Here is a 14,056-nt window from a genome sequence, read left to right on the forward strand (position 1 = left end):
AAATCACAGGATCAAGGCACTACACTTAAAAGTGTAGTTCCCCAGGCTAATTCCACAGAACCACACATGACAGATAGTTTCCTACGCCATAATTGGACAAATCTAGCTATGTTAAACAACATCCAATACCCACGTGATTTTAAGGCCATGTTTCGCTAGCAACATGTCATTCTGGAGCTACTCTGAGCCAGTAGAAGTCCCCATGAAGTACTGTAAAAAGAAACACCACTGACAAAGCCCGGTTCAATGCCACAGGAACGCCCCTGGGTGCCACATGCAGGGACTATTACACTCTCCCTGATGTGATGGGCACCCTTGCTCAAGATGATGGGTATTGGATGTGTGGACAGTGTTTTTGAGCTTGCCCGTAGCTTGGACAGGTTGTTGTGCAATGGTGCAGATGGTCCAAGATGCATTCCTTTTCAGGGGAGTGAAAATAACAGTAAGAGATAAAAGATCAGTGGAACCCCAACCACATGATTCAGTCTGGGGCACTGGTGTTCCTAATGACCATAAATTGTGGTGCACCTCCCAGAAAATCGTACTGTCAGCACTTCCCCAGCTTGGAGTGGGTAAAGTTAAGCTCCGTGTAGAGACACTGAACTCTCGTATGGGACTGTTCATTAACCAAACTGTCAAGGCCCTACAAGGTATAGCAGATTAATTCAAAGCCCTTAGGGAAATGGAGTTGCTGGACCGGATGGTCCTGGATCTGATAACAGCCAAAGATGGAGGTGTGTGCCATAGTCGGAGAACACTGCTGCACCTTCATCCCGGATGAAACCGGCGACAAAGGTAACATTACTCGTGCTATAGCTGAAATGAAAGCCCTAGCCAAAACCATGTCCCAGGATCACTCAGCTGTAGGTACATTACTGTGGTTGTGGTTTACAACCGGACCATGGTTCTCCATTCTGGTTAAATTTGGAACCTCTATTCTTGTGATTTTGCTACTATTCTGCATTTTTACTGTGTATAATACCCTATGTGAAAGCTATGAACCAAAACACAATCCAGAACACGCTAGTACAGGGGTGGGCAAACTATTCCACAAAGGGCCGCAGTGGGTGCGGGTTTTCATTCCAACCCATAAAGAAGACACCTTTTCACCAATCTGATGTCGTACAATTGCAATCAGGTGCTTCTTGTTTTCTACAGAAATCTTATTGGTCTACATGTCTGTTCCTGATCGGTTGGAACAAAAACCTGCACCCACAGCGGCCCTCGAGAACCGGTTTGATCCCTGCGCTAGTAGCTTACAGTAACATACAGTTGCACCGCATACCAAACCGTGCTGGAGATTCTCGCACTCCTTTGAAGTGTGACAAATCCCAGGATGCCGACTCCCCTGTGTAAATGTGCTTGTCTTGACTTAAACTTGTGTTCGCTCATTAAGAGGCACGCAGAAGAATTTTTCCCGAGTGCCTCGGGTTATTGCCTCTGCCCTGACAAGTGACTTTGTTGTTTTCCATACCCTGTGAAGAGTAACTGATGATGATTGTATTCGAAACCTGGAGAGGAGGGATACAAATTGAGGTGATTAATAAAAATTATTTTAGTTACTACAGGGGGGAAATGTGAAATGTAGCTTGCTTGGCTCTGGACTTTATCTGGTCTGATGAAAGTCTCTGGCTCTTTAGTTTACTTGTAGTTGGGTCTTGTTCCAATACACTTTTCCATTTTGTTGCAGCTCTCCATACCCAGGCTATGACCCTGATCAATTTGGTTAGGCTGCTGAATTTCCTTACATCGATCAGTTCTTTCACAGCGGATCCGGGCTCATCTCCCTTTGCAGCCCCTCGTGGGATACTTCGATCTCCCCCGTTCGTGGCATGGGTCGGATTACTTGTCCCGGCAAATGGTGCATCGCCCGTCCTTCCTCTCGTCTGTGACCTGGTCTGTACTGCTGTGAAGGACTTCCTTTGGAGTTTATTAATTCCTTCCCTTGCATGGGCAGCGACTTCTTTGGCCACTCTTCTATGGGCAGCCTTAGGAATTCGGGTCCATTTTGCCACGCGGAGCCCTCTCTGAGGTCCTCCGGGGCAACTCCTCTTGTTAGCATGTCCTCTACATTGAGGTCTCCCTGGATCCACCACCAATCGTCAACGGACGTGGTCTTCTTAATTTCTCCAACTCTGTTCGCAAAGAAAGTTTGATATCCGTAACTGTCTCTTTGGATTGCTCCTAACACAGTCTGACTGTCCACTAGGTGGATCCATTTTTCAATCTCCATTCGACTGTGCCTTTCGATGTATCTTCTGAGGCGAGCCGCATAGACAGCGCCACATATTTCAGCTTTTACTGGTTCTCCCTTCTGGTCAAGTGGTGAGAGTTTCGCCTTGGACTCGACGAGTCTGACTTCGATGACCGTCGCTGTCTACCATCTGAGGTACACCACGGCTCCATAACTCTGGTCACTTCCGTCAGAGAATGTCACTCCCCACGGTTTTCGGGTCCAGTTCAGTGGTGTGAGGCTCCTGTAGAAAGGTGACTTGGCTGAGACGGACGTATTCTTCAAATAACTGGACTGCTTCTTCCCTTAACTTTTCAGATAGAGGTTTGTCCCACGTGTCTTGGGTTCTGCTGGTTCCAGCTTCTTGGAAAGCTTTCCTGACCAGAATGGCACCCTTCTGTTTGGCGGGGGTGACAAGGCCTATCGGATCATAGAGGCCAGCTACCTGGCTTTGTAATTGTCTCCTAGTCAGTGGTTTGGGAGTGTTTTCTCTCACCTCTTCTTCCAGGAGGTTTTGATCCACTCTCATTTTCTTTCTTCTCTTTGAGAAGTTAACTGAGGTCATTGGGTACAGTTTGTCACTTTCAACAATGTAGCCGACTCCAAGGGCTTTGTCGTCTTCTCCTCTTTGATTTGGTAGAATGAGTATATTGCTGGAAGATGCTCCTGCTGTGAGTATCTCCCTCCCACTTTGGCCTGACCGGAGCCAGGGTTTGAGGATGAAGCCACCTGCTTTCAGGATCTCTTCAACCCTTTTGGTGTATCCATCCAGTTTTTCCAAGTCGTTATGAGAGGTCAGCACATCGTCAACGTAAGAGTCTTCCTCCAGGATTCTGCACTCCTCTTTTAGGTGAGCAAACATGGGTAGCTTTGCAGTCTCTCTCATTGCCAGCTGTGCAATGCATCCTGCTGGACGATCGCCAATGTTGACTCGGGTGATGGCATACTCCTCAATTTTACTTTCTTCGGTGTCTCTCCAAAGAAATCTGTGTAGGTGCATTTCTGGTTCTTCCAACCACACTCAGTTGTACATCTTCTTGATGTCTCCAAGGGCTGCATGCAACCGTCTTCTGAATCTGAGTAAAACTGCTCGGATTGGGTTGAGGACGTCTGGTCCTTTCAACAGGATATCGTTCATGCTAAGTCCCTTGAACTTCTGGCTGCTGTTCCAGACTAGGCGCACTGGTGTGGTGACGGAGTGGGGGTTTGGCGCTACCAAGTGGCTAACGTACCACACCGGTCCTCTCCAATTGGTGATCATGTCTTTGCTGAGTTTCTTTGCTGCTTTTCTTTCCACCATTTCATGGACTTGGGATGTGTATGCCACTTTCCACTTGGGTTCTTTCTTGAGTTGTTTTTCTGTCCTCAGGAAGGTTGCTTCTACTCCACTTCTGTTGTAGGGTAGAGAAATGGGGTCTTCGATTTCGTATCCCAGTGAGGTTGGTTGACGTGATCCTCGGTGGTGACATAGGTGAGGCCTTTTCTGATGATTTCCAGCTCTCTTTCCTCGCTCAGTGTCATCTCCTTGCCTCCTGGCTGGCAGTTGCCACATCTGCATCCTCCGCACTTTGGTTCACAGGCTGCCCCAATACTGTCCCATTTCCACCAGTTGAGGAATTATTTGTCTGTGACAGTGCTTCTAGTTTCAGCTTAATTCCCCTGATGCTCTGAGTTCTTGGTATTTCACAGCTGTGGCCCTCATGGACCGCGCAAAGTGTGTTTTGGATGTGCGAGCTGCCACACTCTCTTCCTCAAAGAGGTCTGGGTGCGTTCCGCCAACGGTCTTCCCCAATGGTCCGTCCCATAAGACGAGGTCGCCGATCACCTTCACCCTCTGTGGTGCGAGGCGTCCTTCCCGGTGACCGATGAGCAGCTCGACTTGCTCTGGTCTGTGCATGTCCTCTAAGCTGACATCTGGGAAGAACCCTTTCAGTTCTTTGGGTTTGATAGTCCTACCTATCTTTGCTATTCCTTTCAAACCATAACAGGTGAGTTCATGGTCTCTTAGCGTCCCCGTGGGTGTCTTGATTCTCACTCGGAGCAGATATTTTTTTGTTCTTTCTTTCAGAACCATCCTCCCAACACTGTGGACCAATAGAGTGACCTTCTTACTTCTGAGTTTGAGTCTCTTGGCTGCGCTGTGGGTAATGTAGTTAGTGTCAGACGCCAAGTCAATCAGTGTTCCGATCTTCTGACCTGCATTGGCTGTTACTTCGAGGAGCATGAGCATCACTGGGAGTTCCTCCCCTGCACTATGCCCCATTGCTGCAGACTTGTCGGTGCAGAGCGACCTTGCCGAAACATTGGTGAAGGCTCTCTTGCATTCTTCTGCTGCTTCGGGGGACAGTCCAGACATGAATCGCTGTTGTCGTTCTGTCAATTCGTGCCTCCCCACGTTTGGTCTTGGTGTCGCGTCTCCTTTTTGACACAGGAAAAAGTGATGGTCTTTCTTGCAGCTCTGTTTCCTGCGCAAGTAAGTGTCCCTGCATTCGCTTTCATCCTTGTGACACCCTAGGCACTTTTAGCAGGCTCCCAACCTTTCAACTGCACTCAACTTGTCTTTTGGTTTCAGGTTTTTGAACGCCTTGCAGAAGAAAAGCTTCTCTCCGTGCCCCTCTTCCCTGCAGACGACACATCCCCCTTTGCTCGTGGACTTGGTTGAGGCGTACTTCCTGGGTTCGACTGATCTTGGGGGCTTCCGACATTTAAGCTGCTCGGTCCTCTCCAAGACCCCCTCCTGGTCCTTCAGGTACCGTAGGAGGTTGTCGAAGTGGTTGCCTGGGGTGACTCCATTAGCTGGGTTGGTCATGAAGACTAACCAGTCTCTCATTATTGCCCCTGGTAATTTGCTCTCTATTGATCTGATTACAAGCGGATTTTTGATGGCTTCAGTGTAGTCAAGTTCTATGAGATCGTTGAGGGCTTTTTCGATTGCTTGGATCATGTCAATCACTTTCCGGGGTTGGTCTGATGTCAGGACGGGGATTTTATCCAGGTCTCCAACGATCTCCAAGGCTATTGTTGCTTTGTTTCCAAATCGGTTTTCCAGCATCCTGAATATGTCTTCTGCAGTCTGACAGGTGGACAGGCCTAGGTCTCTGCAGATTCTCCCGTCCACACTTTCAAGGAGCTGGAGTCTTCTGGCTTCCGTCGAGCCAGTTGGCTCACCTTGTTTCTGAAGACTTTCCCAGGTCTTTTTCCACGGGTGGAAGTCTCTTCTGGAGCCATAGAATTTGGGTAGGCTGGTGGCCTTCATTTTGAGAACGGGTGCTTGTGCTGCACGCTTTGTTTGGAGAGTTTCTCTTGTCACCTCCTCCTCAGCTTCTTGTACCACTATGTATTCTGCCTGCCTTTCATCAAAGATGGCCTTTTGTTTCCTTAGGTCTTCCATTCTCCTGTTCTGGGTGGAGCCTCCTCCGTCAGGGATCCATTTTCCCCATTCCCTGACTGCTGCCATGAAGTCACTTATTCGTTTTCTGGCACAGCATACAAGGTGTTCATAGGCCCCCTTATATCCCCCAGACACTGGGGTTTCAAGGGCCTTTTCGCTAGATAATTTTGCTTCCTCGAATCAGATCGAGAGCTCGAATCTACCATATCTATCCCAGAGATTTGATTGTACTGTTTTCCTTTCTTCTTTCAGCTTGGTTTCACAGTCATATTTGGTCTTCTTTATTTCCTCCAATCTCTCTTCTCTATCTTCCTCATCACCTCCCAGTTCAGCTAGGAGGCCGAGTTTGTAATTGCTATTGGTGCAATTCACCTCTCGTGCATGTGCACAGAGCATATTGTATTCCTTCAGCAACTCAGATTTTTCCAGCTGTTTTGCCTCTTCTCCTAAGTAAGTGGATTGATTGATGAAGGCTATTTTTGCTCTGATCCTTTCGGACTTCAGCAGCTCAATTGTTTTCCCAGTGGCTCCTTCCGCCATGGCTTGAGGCTTTTCCGACGACTGCGTTGGCTTTGACTCAAGGCCTTTAAGCCTATGTCTTTAATGCCACGCTGGTTTTCAACTGTCAAGTTATCTCTACTTTTCTTCAAATTTTGCCCCAAACTTGAAAAGGGGCCCCGATCTTTTCACAGCAGTAACAACTCAAATCCTTCCAGTTTACAATTTTATTGAAGCTTTTGGTGATAGGAAGTGATTAGGTTGAAAACCTTAAAGAAAGGGGGAAATAAGGAAGCATGTGACATCATTCAAGTTTCAAGTTACTATGGTGATCAAAGTGTTGCTCTTGAGTTTACTAATAACCTCTTGAATTTACTACAGAAAAGCGGGAGAGCGTTCAAATGATAGAGTGGAAGTTAATGGGTACATTAACTGATTGAGTAAATCAAACACAAATATTCACTTTACAGAGATAGGTCATAAGAGTAATCCAAGTTAAGGGGAAATACAAAGAATGCAACTTATGGTTGTGAGAAACAGATTAAGCATCAATCAGCTGGCATCTAGGTGGTACTTGTTTTATCCTACCAGTTGCGTGTGATCGGGTCTGAAGGGTATTCCTTGCTCCTTTCTCGCCTGTCTCCTTTCAAGGCTGGACTCTGAATTTTTATATCCTGGCTCATGCCTTATGATCTCAGGCAGGAAATGAGGTGAGGTGACTTTGATTTGGGTTTTCTTTTCTGCCCCCTGTTGGCCTGGAGGAGGGGCAGACATATCTTCTCCAAAGTTGACTTGACATGTACTGACATAGTAAACGCTACGGTCAGAGCACGTTTAACTACGGTAAGATGGCGGCGCACCGAGCGAGCAAAAGCAGAAAAAAGTAAGTGTACTGACGTCTGGCCAGTGTGAGCACGTTTTACTATGGTAAGATGGTCGTGGCACGAGCAAGCAGTGGACGGGAGTTGTTTCACGTTTTATGCAAGATGCGGTTTATTTTTTCCTTGAACTATATTCATACACGTTAAAATACCTGTTGTTTAGCATTTTATCTGTTAATTTTTTCTTCATTTGGAAATAAATAACCATATCTTGTCTACAGTCATGATGTCACGGTGCCAGTGCGTCATGACGTCACGGCGCCATTTTGTCGTGACGTCATCGTCATCAACAATTTCCAGCATGTCGTGCTTTTATGCGCATGTAAGCCGTACCGTCGCAATTCAGTCATAATTTTTTGTCCAACAAAAGCGGCTTTAATGCGAGTAAATATGGTATACTGTGGCTCTTTGCTTCGTTGCAAGTTTCTCTTATTTTTATTCTCTCTTAAAACACACAATCATCAGAACCCATTAAAAACAAATAATAAATAGCATTTATGCCCTCTGGCAGGCAATACAGGGTCATAACAGCCAAAAAGACTCAAGGACAGTTTTTTCCCAAGAGCTGTCACCATACTCACCTCGTGATCTGCACCTAATCACGACTTATTACAAGCCACTTTCGTCACTTTGTACCATTTATCCATGTGACTACATGTCTATGTTGACTACTTATAATAATTTATTTTGTTGACTACTTGTTTATCTATTGTTTATCAATTATCTATTTATCATTATTAAAATAGATAATCTGTTGTTTTGTTTGTTGTTGAGTCTGTAGAATCAGCAAGTGGTGCCCTCTCAACAACTTGGAGCTAAACATCTCCAAAACCATGGAACTCAATCCGGACTTCAGAGAACAAGGCTGCTGATCTCACTTGGACAACCGTATTTACTCACATATAAGACACTACCAACACCACGGCAGTGGTGAAGAAGGCCCAGAAGCGACTCCATTTCTTGAGGGTACTCAGCAGGAACAACTTGGACAATAAGCTTCTGGTAACCTTCTATAGCGCCAGTGTGGAGAGCATTTGGGCATACTGCATTAGTGTGGTACGCTGGAAGCACGGCAGCAGACAAAAAAGGCATGCAGAGAAATCAACACCGCCCAGAAGATAATCGGCTGCTCTCTGCCCTCACCGGATGACATTGCCAGCCCTCGCTACCTCAGCAGAACCGGGAACATTGCAAGGGACCCCTACCACCCTGGTCACCTGTTCCAGCTGCTGCCCTCTGGCAGACGCTACAAGTCTCACAAAACGCGGACAAATAGACTTAGGGACTGTTTTTTTTCCCAAAGCCATCAGGGATCTGAACTTGCATTAGCACGACACACTTCGGGTTGTGCAATAACAATGCAATATCTTAGAATTACCTTGCCCAGACGTGACTTTTAAATTACGTATGTTTTTTACTGGGAAAAACGCACTTTGTGGAGTAGCACCACCAATTTTGTTATACAGACGCTCCCCTACTTACGAACATTCGAGTTACGAACAACGGTACATACGAACATGTCTGCAAATTGCGTTTATGTCGAAAAATGGTCGTAAGTTCGATTTTGTATTGCGCGCCTTTTTCCGAGTAGTGCTTCTTTCCGCCGCTAATACCGACGCCTGGCGCTGTGAGAGCTCAGCTCACCCAGCATCAACCTTCTTCTGTCCACTTCGTTGCAGTGCGGAAGTGCGTGAACGTATCTCCAGTGCGCAAAAACATTTTTCATTTTTATCATTAAATATCTCGTGCATCCATTATTCAATATGGTTGGTGAAAAGCGAAAGGCTTCTAGTGAGGGAGGTGCAAGGAAGAGGTAAGCCATTTCATTTGAAATGAGTGGCAATAATAACGAAGCTTGATGCGCGTTGCACGGGAATACAACTCTAATCGTTCGACCGTCAGGACCATTTATAAACATAAAGATCGAGCAGAAGGACCCAAATATTGAACGTTGCACAAAGTTTGCAAATCAATTGAATGATGCCATACAGTGCTACTGCATCATTTATGATGAAAAAAAGAAAACTGCAATCGTCATTAGATAGCTTCTTTCGGCCAGTTTCTGGTAAATCTCTCTCTCTCTAATGTATGTATACAGTACTGTATGTATTCTCTCCATTTTATTAAATGTTTTTTTCAGTACAAACCAATGCGTGTTACTTATACAAGGCTTAAACATACAAATGCACTTATATTAACCTTCAATATACTTATATAGGCCTTAAACATAAATTATAATACAAAATATAGCACTGAGCAACTTACGAACAAATTCAACTTATGAACAATCGCTCGGAACCTAACTCGTTTGTAAGTAGGGGAGCGTCTGTACGCATCTGTGTATAATTACAATAAAGGCTTTTGTTTGATTTTATCGGACAAAAATGACAGAATCTAGGTTACGGCTTATATGCGCATAAAAATATGACAGGCAAAAAAACACGACATGCAAAAAAACTGAAAATTGACAGGCCGTCACACGATGACGTCACGACAAAATGGCGCCATTGCGTCGGCACGTGACGTCATGACGCAAGCGAATGCGGCCGATATTTTTTTCAAAATAGAGTAAATGGTAAACCATATTTTTTTGAAATAACATGTTAACTACCATGCTTTTGAGTAACCAAAAATAATGTTTCAATACGTGTCATAGCCTTCATCCGTGTCATAGCTTTCATCATCATCCGTGTCATAGCCTTCATCCGTGTCATAGCTTTCATCATCATCCGTGTCATAGCCTTCATCCATGTCATAGCTTTCATCATCATCCGTGTCATAGCCTTCATCCGTGTCACAGCCCCGCATCCTTGTCATAGCCTTCATCTGTGTCATAGCCTTCATCTGTGTCATAGCCTTCATCCGTGTCACAGCCCTGCATCCTTTTCATAGACTTTGCCCTGAAGATGTCTTGACGTGTCAGTCCAAAGCCTCTATGACAACTTTGGTTCGTACTGGGGGTTGTGGCAAAGAACAGATTGTGAGAGGACAGCTGTTCGAGCTCTCCCCATCCTGCAGTCTGGTAATAAACTTATTTCCTTCAAATTGGTTTCACTCTTTCTGTGCCTGCTCCTGAAGATATTGGTCAACTGTTTTACAGAACCAACATACTTTGGTGCCGAAACCCGGGACCCAACTAGCCAACAATTGCCGGAGTGACCACGGACCGCGACAAAGGGCAAAAATTAAGACTGTCCACAGCACCCTCCATTGAAAGGGTCAGCCCGACGGCCGTTCCCTCGCCGCTCCGGTGACAGGTCCCTCCGAACCAGGGCAGGTTCGGAACGAGAAAGATTGTGAGTTCACCCTTTGATTTCTGTCTCCATGATAATTTAAATGAGTATTATCACTGCGGTAGTGTTGAATGTTCGAGGTCTAGACCGACATAGGTAGAACAAGAATGTTCGTGGTCTGGACCGACGTAGGTAGAACATGAATGTTCGTGGTCTGGACCGACGTAGGTAGAACATGAAAGTTCGTGGTCTGGACCGACGTAGGTAGAACATGAATGTTCGTGGTCTCGACCGACGTAAGTAGAACATTAATATTTGTGGTCTGGACCGACGTAGGTAGAACATGAATGTTCGTGGTCTGGACCGACGTAGGTGGAACATGAATGTTCGTGGCCTGGACCGACGTAGGTAGAACATGAATAGAGTCAGGGACGCCGCTAAGAGGCAAAGTCAGGGACTTGTGGTCTTGGTGTAATCAGAGATATTGGGTGAATCACGAAGTATTGAGATACATTTCGGGAAATTTAGAAAAGAATTGTTGTTTAAACTATTATTAGAATATAATTGTTGTTTAAACTATTATGAGAATAGAATTGTTGTTTAAACAAATGGAATAGAATTGTTGTATAAACTATGAAGTACGTGATTAATATGGGTCAGAAAGCGACAAAGGAGGTAGGTTTATTGACAGACTGCAGAATGGAAACAGGAGAGTAAGGGAAAGAAAAGTGAGGAAGTATGACAGCGTTGTGAGCAGTGAGTGTAACAGTGTGCTACAGAAAATGGCTGTTATCTTAAGTAAACATTGTCTCCTTGGTGGGGGTGGGACGAGTCGGTTGCAATAGGAACTCAGCCAGTAAATTTAGCTATCCTTGGGTGGGTTAGCAATATGGGGGTGATTTGCGAATTAGACCTGAAGTTTTAAGAATTATTTGGTTAATGATTTCAAACATGGAAATAATGCAGAAAAGGCATTCAACCAAATAATTAGGTAAATTGTACCTGGCTGGTTTAGATAAAATAATTGACTTAGGATAGGCATCATTTTACTAGGACTGAAGAAGCATGGAGTGTTTTCAGTGCACGGAAGACATTCCCTGTTTTGTCCTGAGCAGGTGAAATATGATTTGACGTCGGTCATATTAATGACTATTAGAATATTAAGGTTTGCATAAGCATCAAACAATTGATGCCAACCAAATGACGTTGAGCTATTTCCTTTGGGAATGATTATTGCTGATAGGACAGCAAAAGGTGGTGAGATGCCAAGAAGCCCCACTGGGGATGGCAGTCTCCACCGGTGATGAAAAATTTCAGACCACTGATGTCTGATTATGAGTGAGCGTGAATGGTTGTCTGTCTTTTTGTGTTTTTGATTGGCTGGCCACCAAGATTAAATAAATCGATCAGATATCAAGGTGGAAAAGGATTTAGAAATTTGGAATCGTTTTCTGATATCGCCAATAAGCCCTTTTCCTGGGATGGCGGCGACAAATTATGGAAAAAAATAGATTTCATCAAAGGAATTTTTTGATGAAAATGTAGCAGCAGTACTCCGAATGTGAAACTTGACGTGGAGGAACAAATAATCTGCTCCGCGAAATGGGGAATTTGGGAGCACTGAGAAAAAAAGAAAAAAAACAGTGCACGATATGGAATTCCAAAGAACCATTGATTTATAGTGATAATGGCACCCAAATTGTGTTAACAAAATAATTGATGGGATTGGCAAAAGGTTCCATATTTCGTTATAAAATCACTGCGCGTACATAACGAGTGCAACCGGACAACAACATGAAAATCCTATTTGGTAGACCATACAAATCACCATTATTCACTACACGATTGGAACTGGATGATGGCGCTAATCTGGCTGACTACATAAAAAGAAAAATCTTAAAGGAAACACATTGAATTTGGGTTAGCAGAAGGAGACTGTGCTTCTATACAGGAAACGAACCAACGGTGGTGCCAGGAGCCTGGGTGCTCCACCTACAGTATAAAGAAGCACTAGCACAACCAAAGTGGGAACGTCCATACCAAGTGTTGCTGACCAACCAGCAGACATGAAAATAGCCGAGAGGGGATGTGGATTCACCTTTTGCACTGTAAGAAGATTCTCAGTTGAAACGTTTGAGGAGATAGGTGAGATAAACTTTTTGACGTAATAAAACGAAACTGCAACTACTCCAATATTGATTGGAAAGATTATTGCTCAGCAAGCAATGCCATAAACCATAGAGAACTCTTTTATATTGTCTCCATATGCAAAAAAGGTGAATGTGTTTCAATTGAGACTAAACCTTCTTACAAAGGGTTAAAAAAACGGCTAAACGAGGAATGAAAATGTCTAATGGACCCCCAGTCAAACACGCATAGCTTCTCACAGAACTCCTCAAAGCGGTACAGCTACCAATGAAGCTGGCTATTTGCAAATGTAAAGCACACACGACGGGACAAGACCCCGTCTCATTGGGGAACAAGCGAGCAGACAAAGCAGCCAAAGAAGCCACACACTCTGCAAACATCCAGACGGCAATCTCCACGGTGGAAAGATACAGCCCAATCCCTGCCGAAATCCTAAGAGACATGCAAAATCAAGCCCCAGAAAAAGAAATTACAATGGGAAACAGAAGGAGCCACACAACACTAGAACAGCCTCTATGCAGTAGAAAACAAGCCATGCGTCTGACGATCATTTTTTGAAGTGATTGCCAAATTGAAGCATGACAGTAGCCATGTCTCAACAGGAGGGATAGTATAGTATAACAAACAATGCATGTTCCCAGAGGTCTCCAAACCCACTTTAAAAAGTTTTGCAGAAACTGTCTCACCTGCTGTAGACACAACTCTCAAGGCAATGACGACCCAAGAGCGGAACAAGGCAAACAGGGACATATTCCTTCAAGGTTCTGAACATTGATTTCATCGAACGGAACTCAAGTGGCACATACAGGAGGTCCTTTACCCAGCCGACCTGGTACTCGTCAAGTTGATAAAAATAAAGTGCTGGTCATCTCCATGTTGGGACGGACCTCAACGTGTGATTTTGGCCACCCCACCTGGTGAACGAGTGTTGGAGCACACAACCAATATCCAACAAATAGGCTGCATCGACCTATTTCCGACCGGACCGGCCAGGAAAAGACCCCCTCTTCGCCATCACCATCTGCACTACTAGTCCAGCCACGGTCCCCAAAGTGATTGGTGTGAACCCCTTCGTAAGACCAACAGCCACACACCTACTCAAAATTTGTCCGGCAGGAACACCTAAGCCTGAGAAGATACATCCAATCCTCGCCCATGTCCAAACCCAAGAAAACCGTGACCGTACGTTTCGTACTTCGACCCCGGACATTTTATCGCCGGACATTTCGTCGCCGGACAATTCGTCGCCGGACATTTCGTCGCCGGACATTTTGTCGCCGGACAATTCGTCGCCGGACATTTCGTCGACGGACAATTCGTCGCCGGACATTTCGTCGACGGACAATTCGTCGCCCGATATTTCGTCGACGGACAATTCAGCGCCAGATTGGCTTGCTCTCAAAATTATAAACATGAGAGAGTTTACTATTGAAAGCCATCAACAAGGTAATCTCTCGCTCTCAAAATTATAATCATAAGAGAGAGAATGTCAGAGCATTAATATCTAAATATCTAATATCAAAATTTTCAATAAGTTGCGTATTATTGGCGTGTGTACATGTTTTTTCTGCTTGACAGAACGAAACGTCCTGTTCTCGTGTGTGTATAGACAAACTTGCCTCCCCCGTGCCCATTGCACATTTTATACTAGTTTACAAGAAATTACAATTAA

The 14,056-nt window shown here is 44.9% G+C and overlaps 2 protein-coding genes across 7 annotated transcripts in view; both read right to left on the bottom strand.

The window, feature by feature from the left end:
- The window catches only part of ints15 (integrator complex subunit 15), a 58,613-nt gene that overhangs the window by 17,458 nt on the left and 27,099 nt on the right, over positions 1-14,056 (bottom strand). The window lies entirely within an intron of this gene.
- Positions 4-13,688, bottom strand: LOC144085422 (uncharacterized). The gene is made up of 2 exons (XM_077614677.1): positions 6,711-13,688; positions 4-6,391 (listed from the first exon to the last, which is right to left on the bottom strand). Exon 2 carries the CDS (start codon positions 5,688-5,690, stop codon positions 4,755-4,757), a length of 936 nt encoding a protein of 311 aa, XP_077470803.1. The 5' UTR covers positions 5,691-6,391; positions 6,711-13,688; the 3' UTR covers positions 4-4,754.

This window comes from Stigmatopora argus, chromosome 12, assembly GCF_051989625.1.
Source record: "Stigmatopora argus isolate UIUO_Sarg chromosome 12, RoL_Sarg_1.0, whole genome shotgun sequence".
NCBI lineage: Eukaryota > Metazoa > Chordata > Actinopteri > Syngnathiformes > Syngnathidae > Stigmatopora > Stigmatopora argus.

Excerpts from the sequence above, each read along its gene's own strand:
- LOC144085422 (XM_077614677.1), bottom strand. The coding sequence starts at position 5,690 with ATGGCAGCAGTCAGGGAATGGGGAAAATGGATCCCTGACGGAGGAGGC.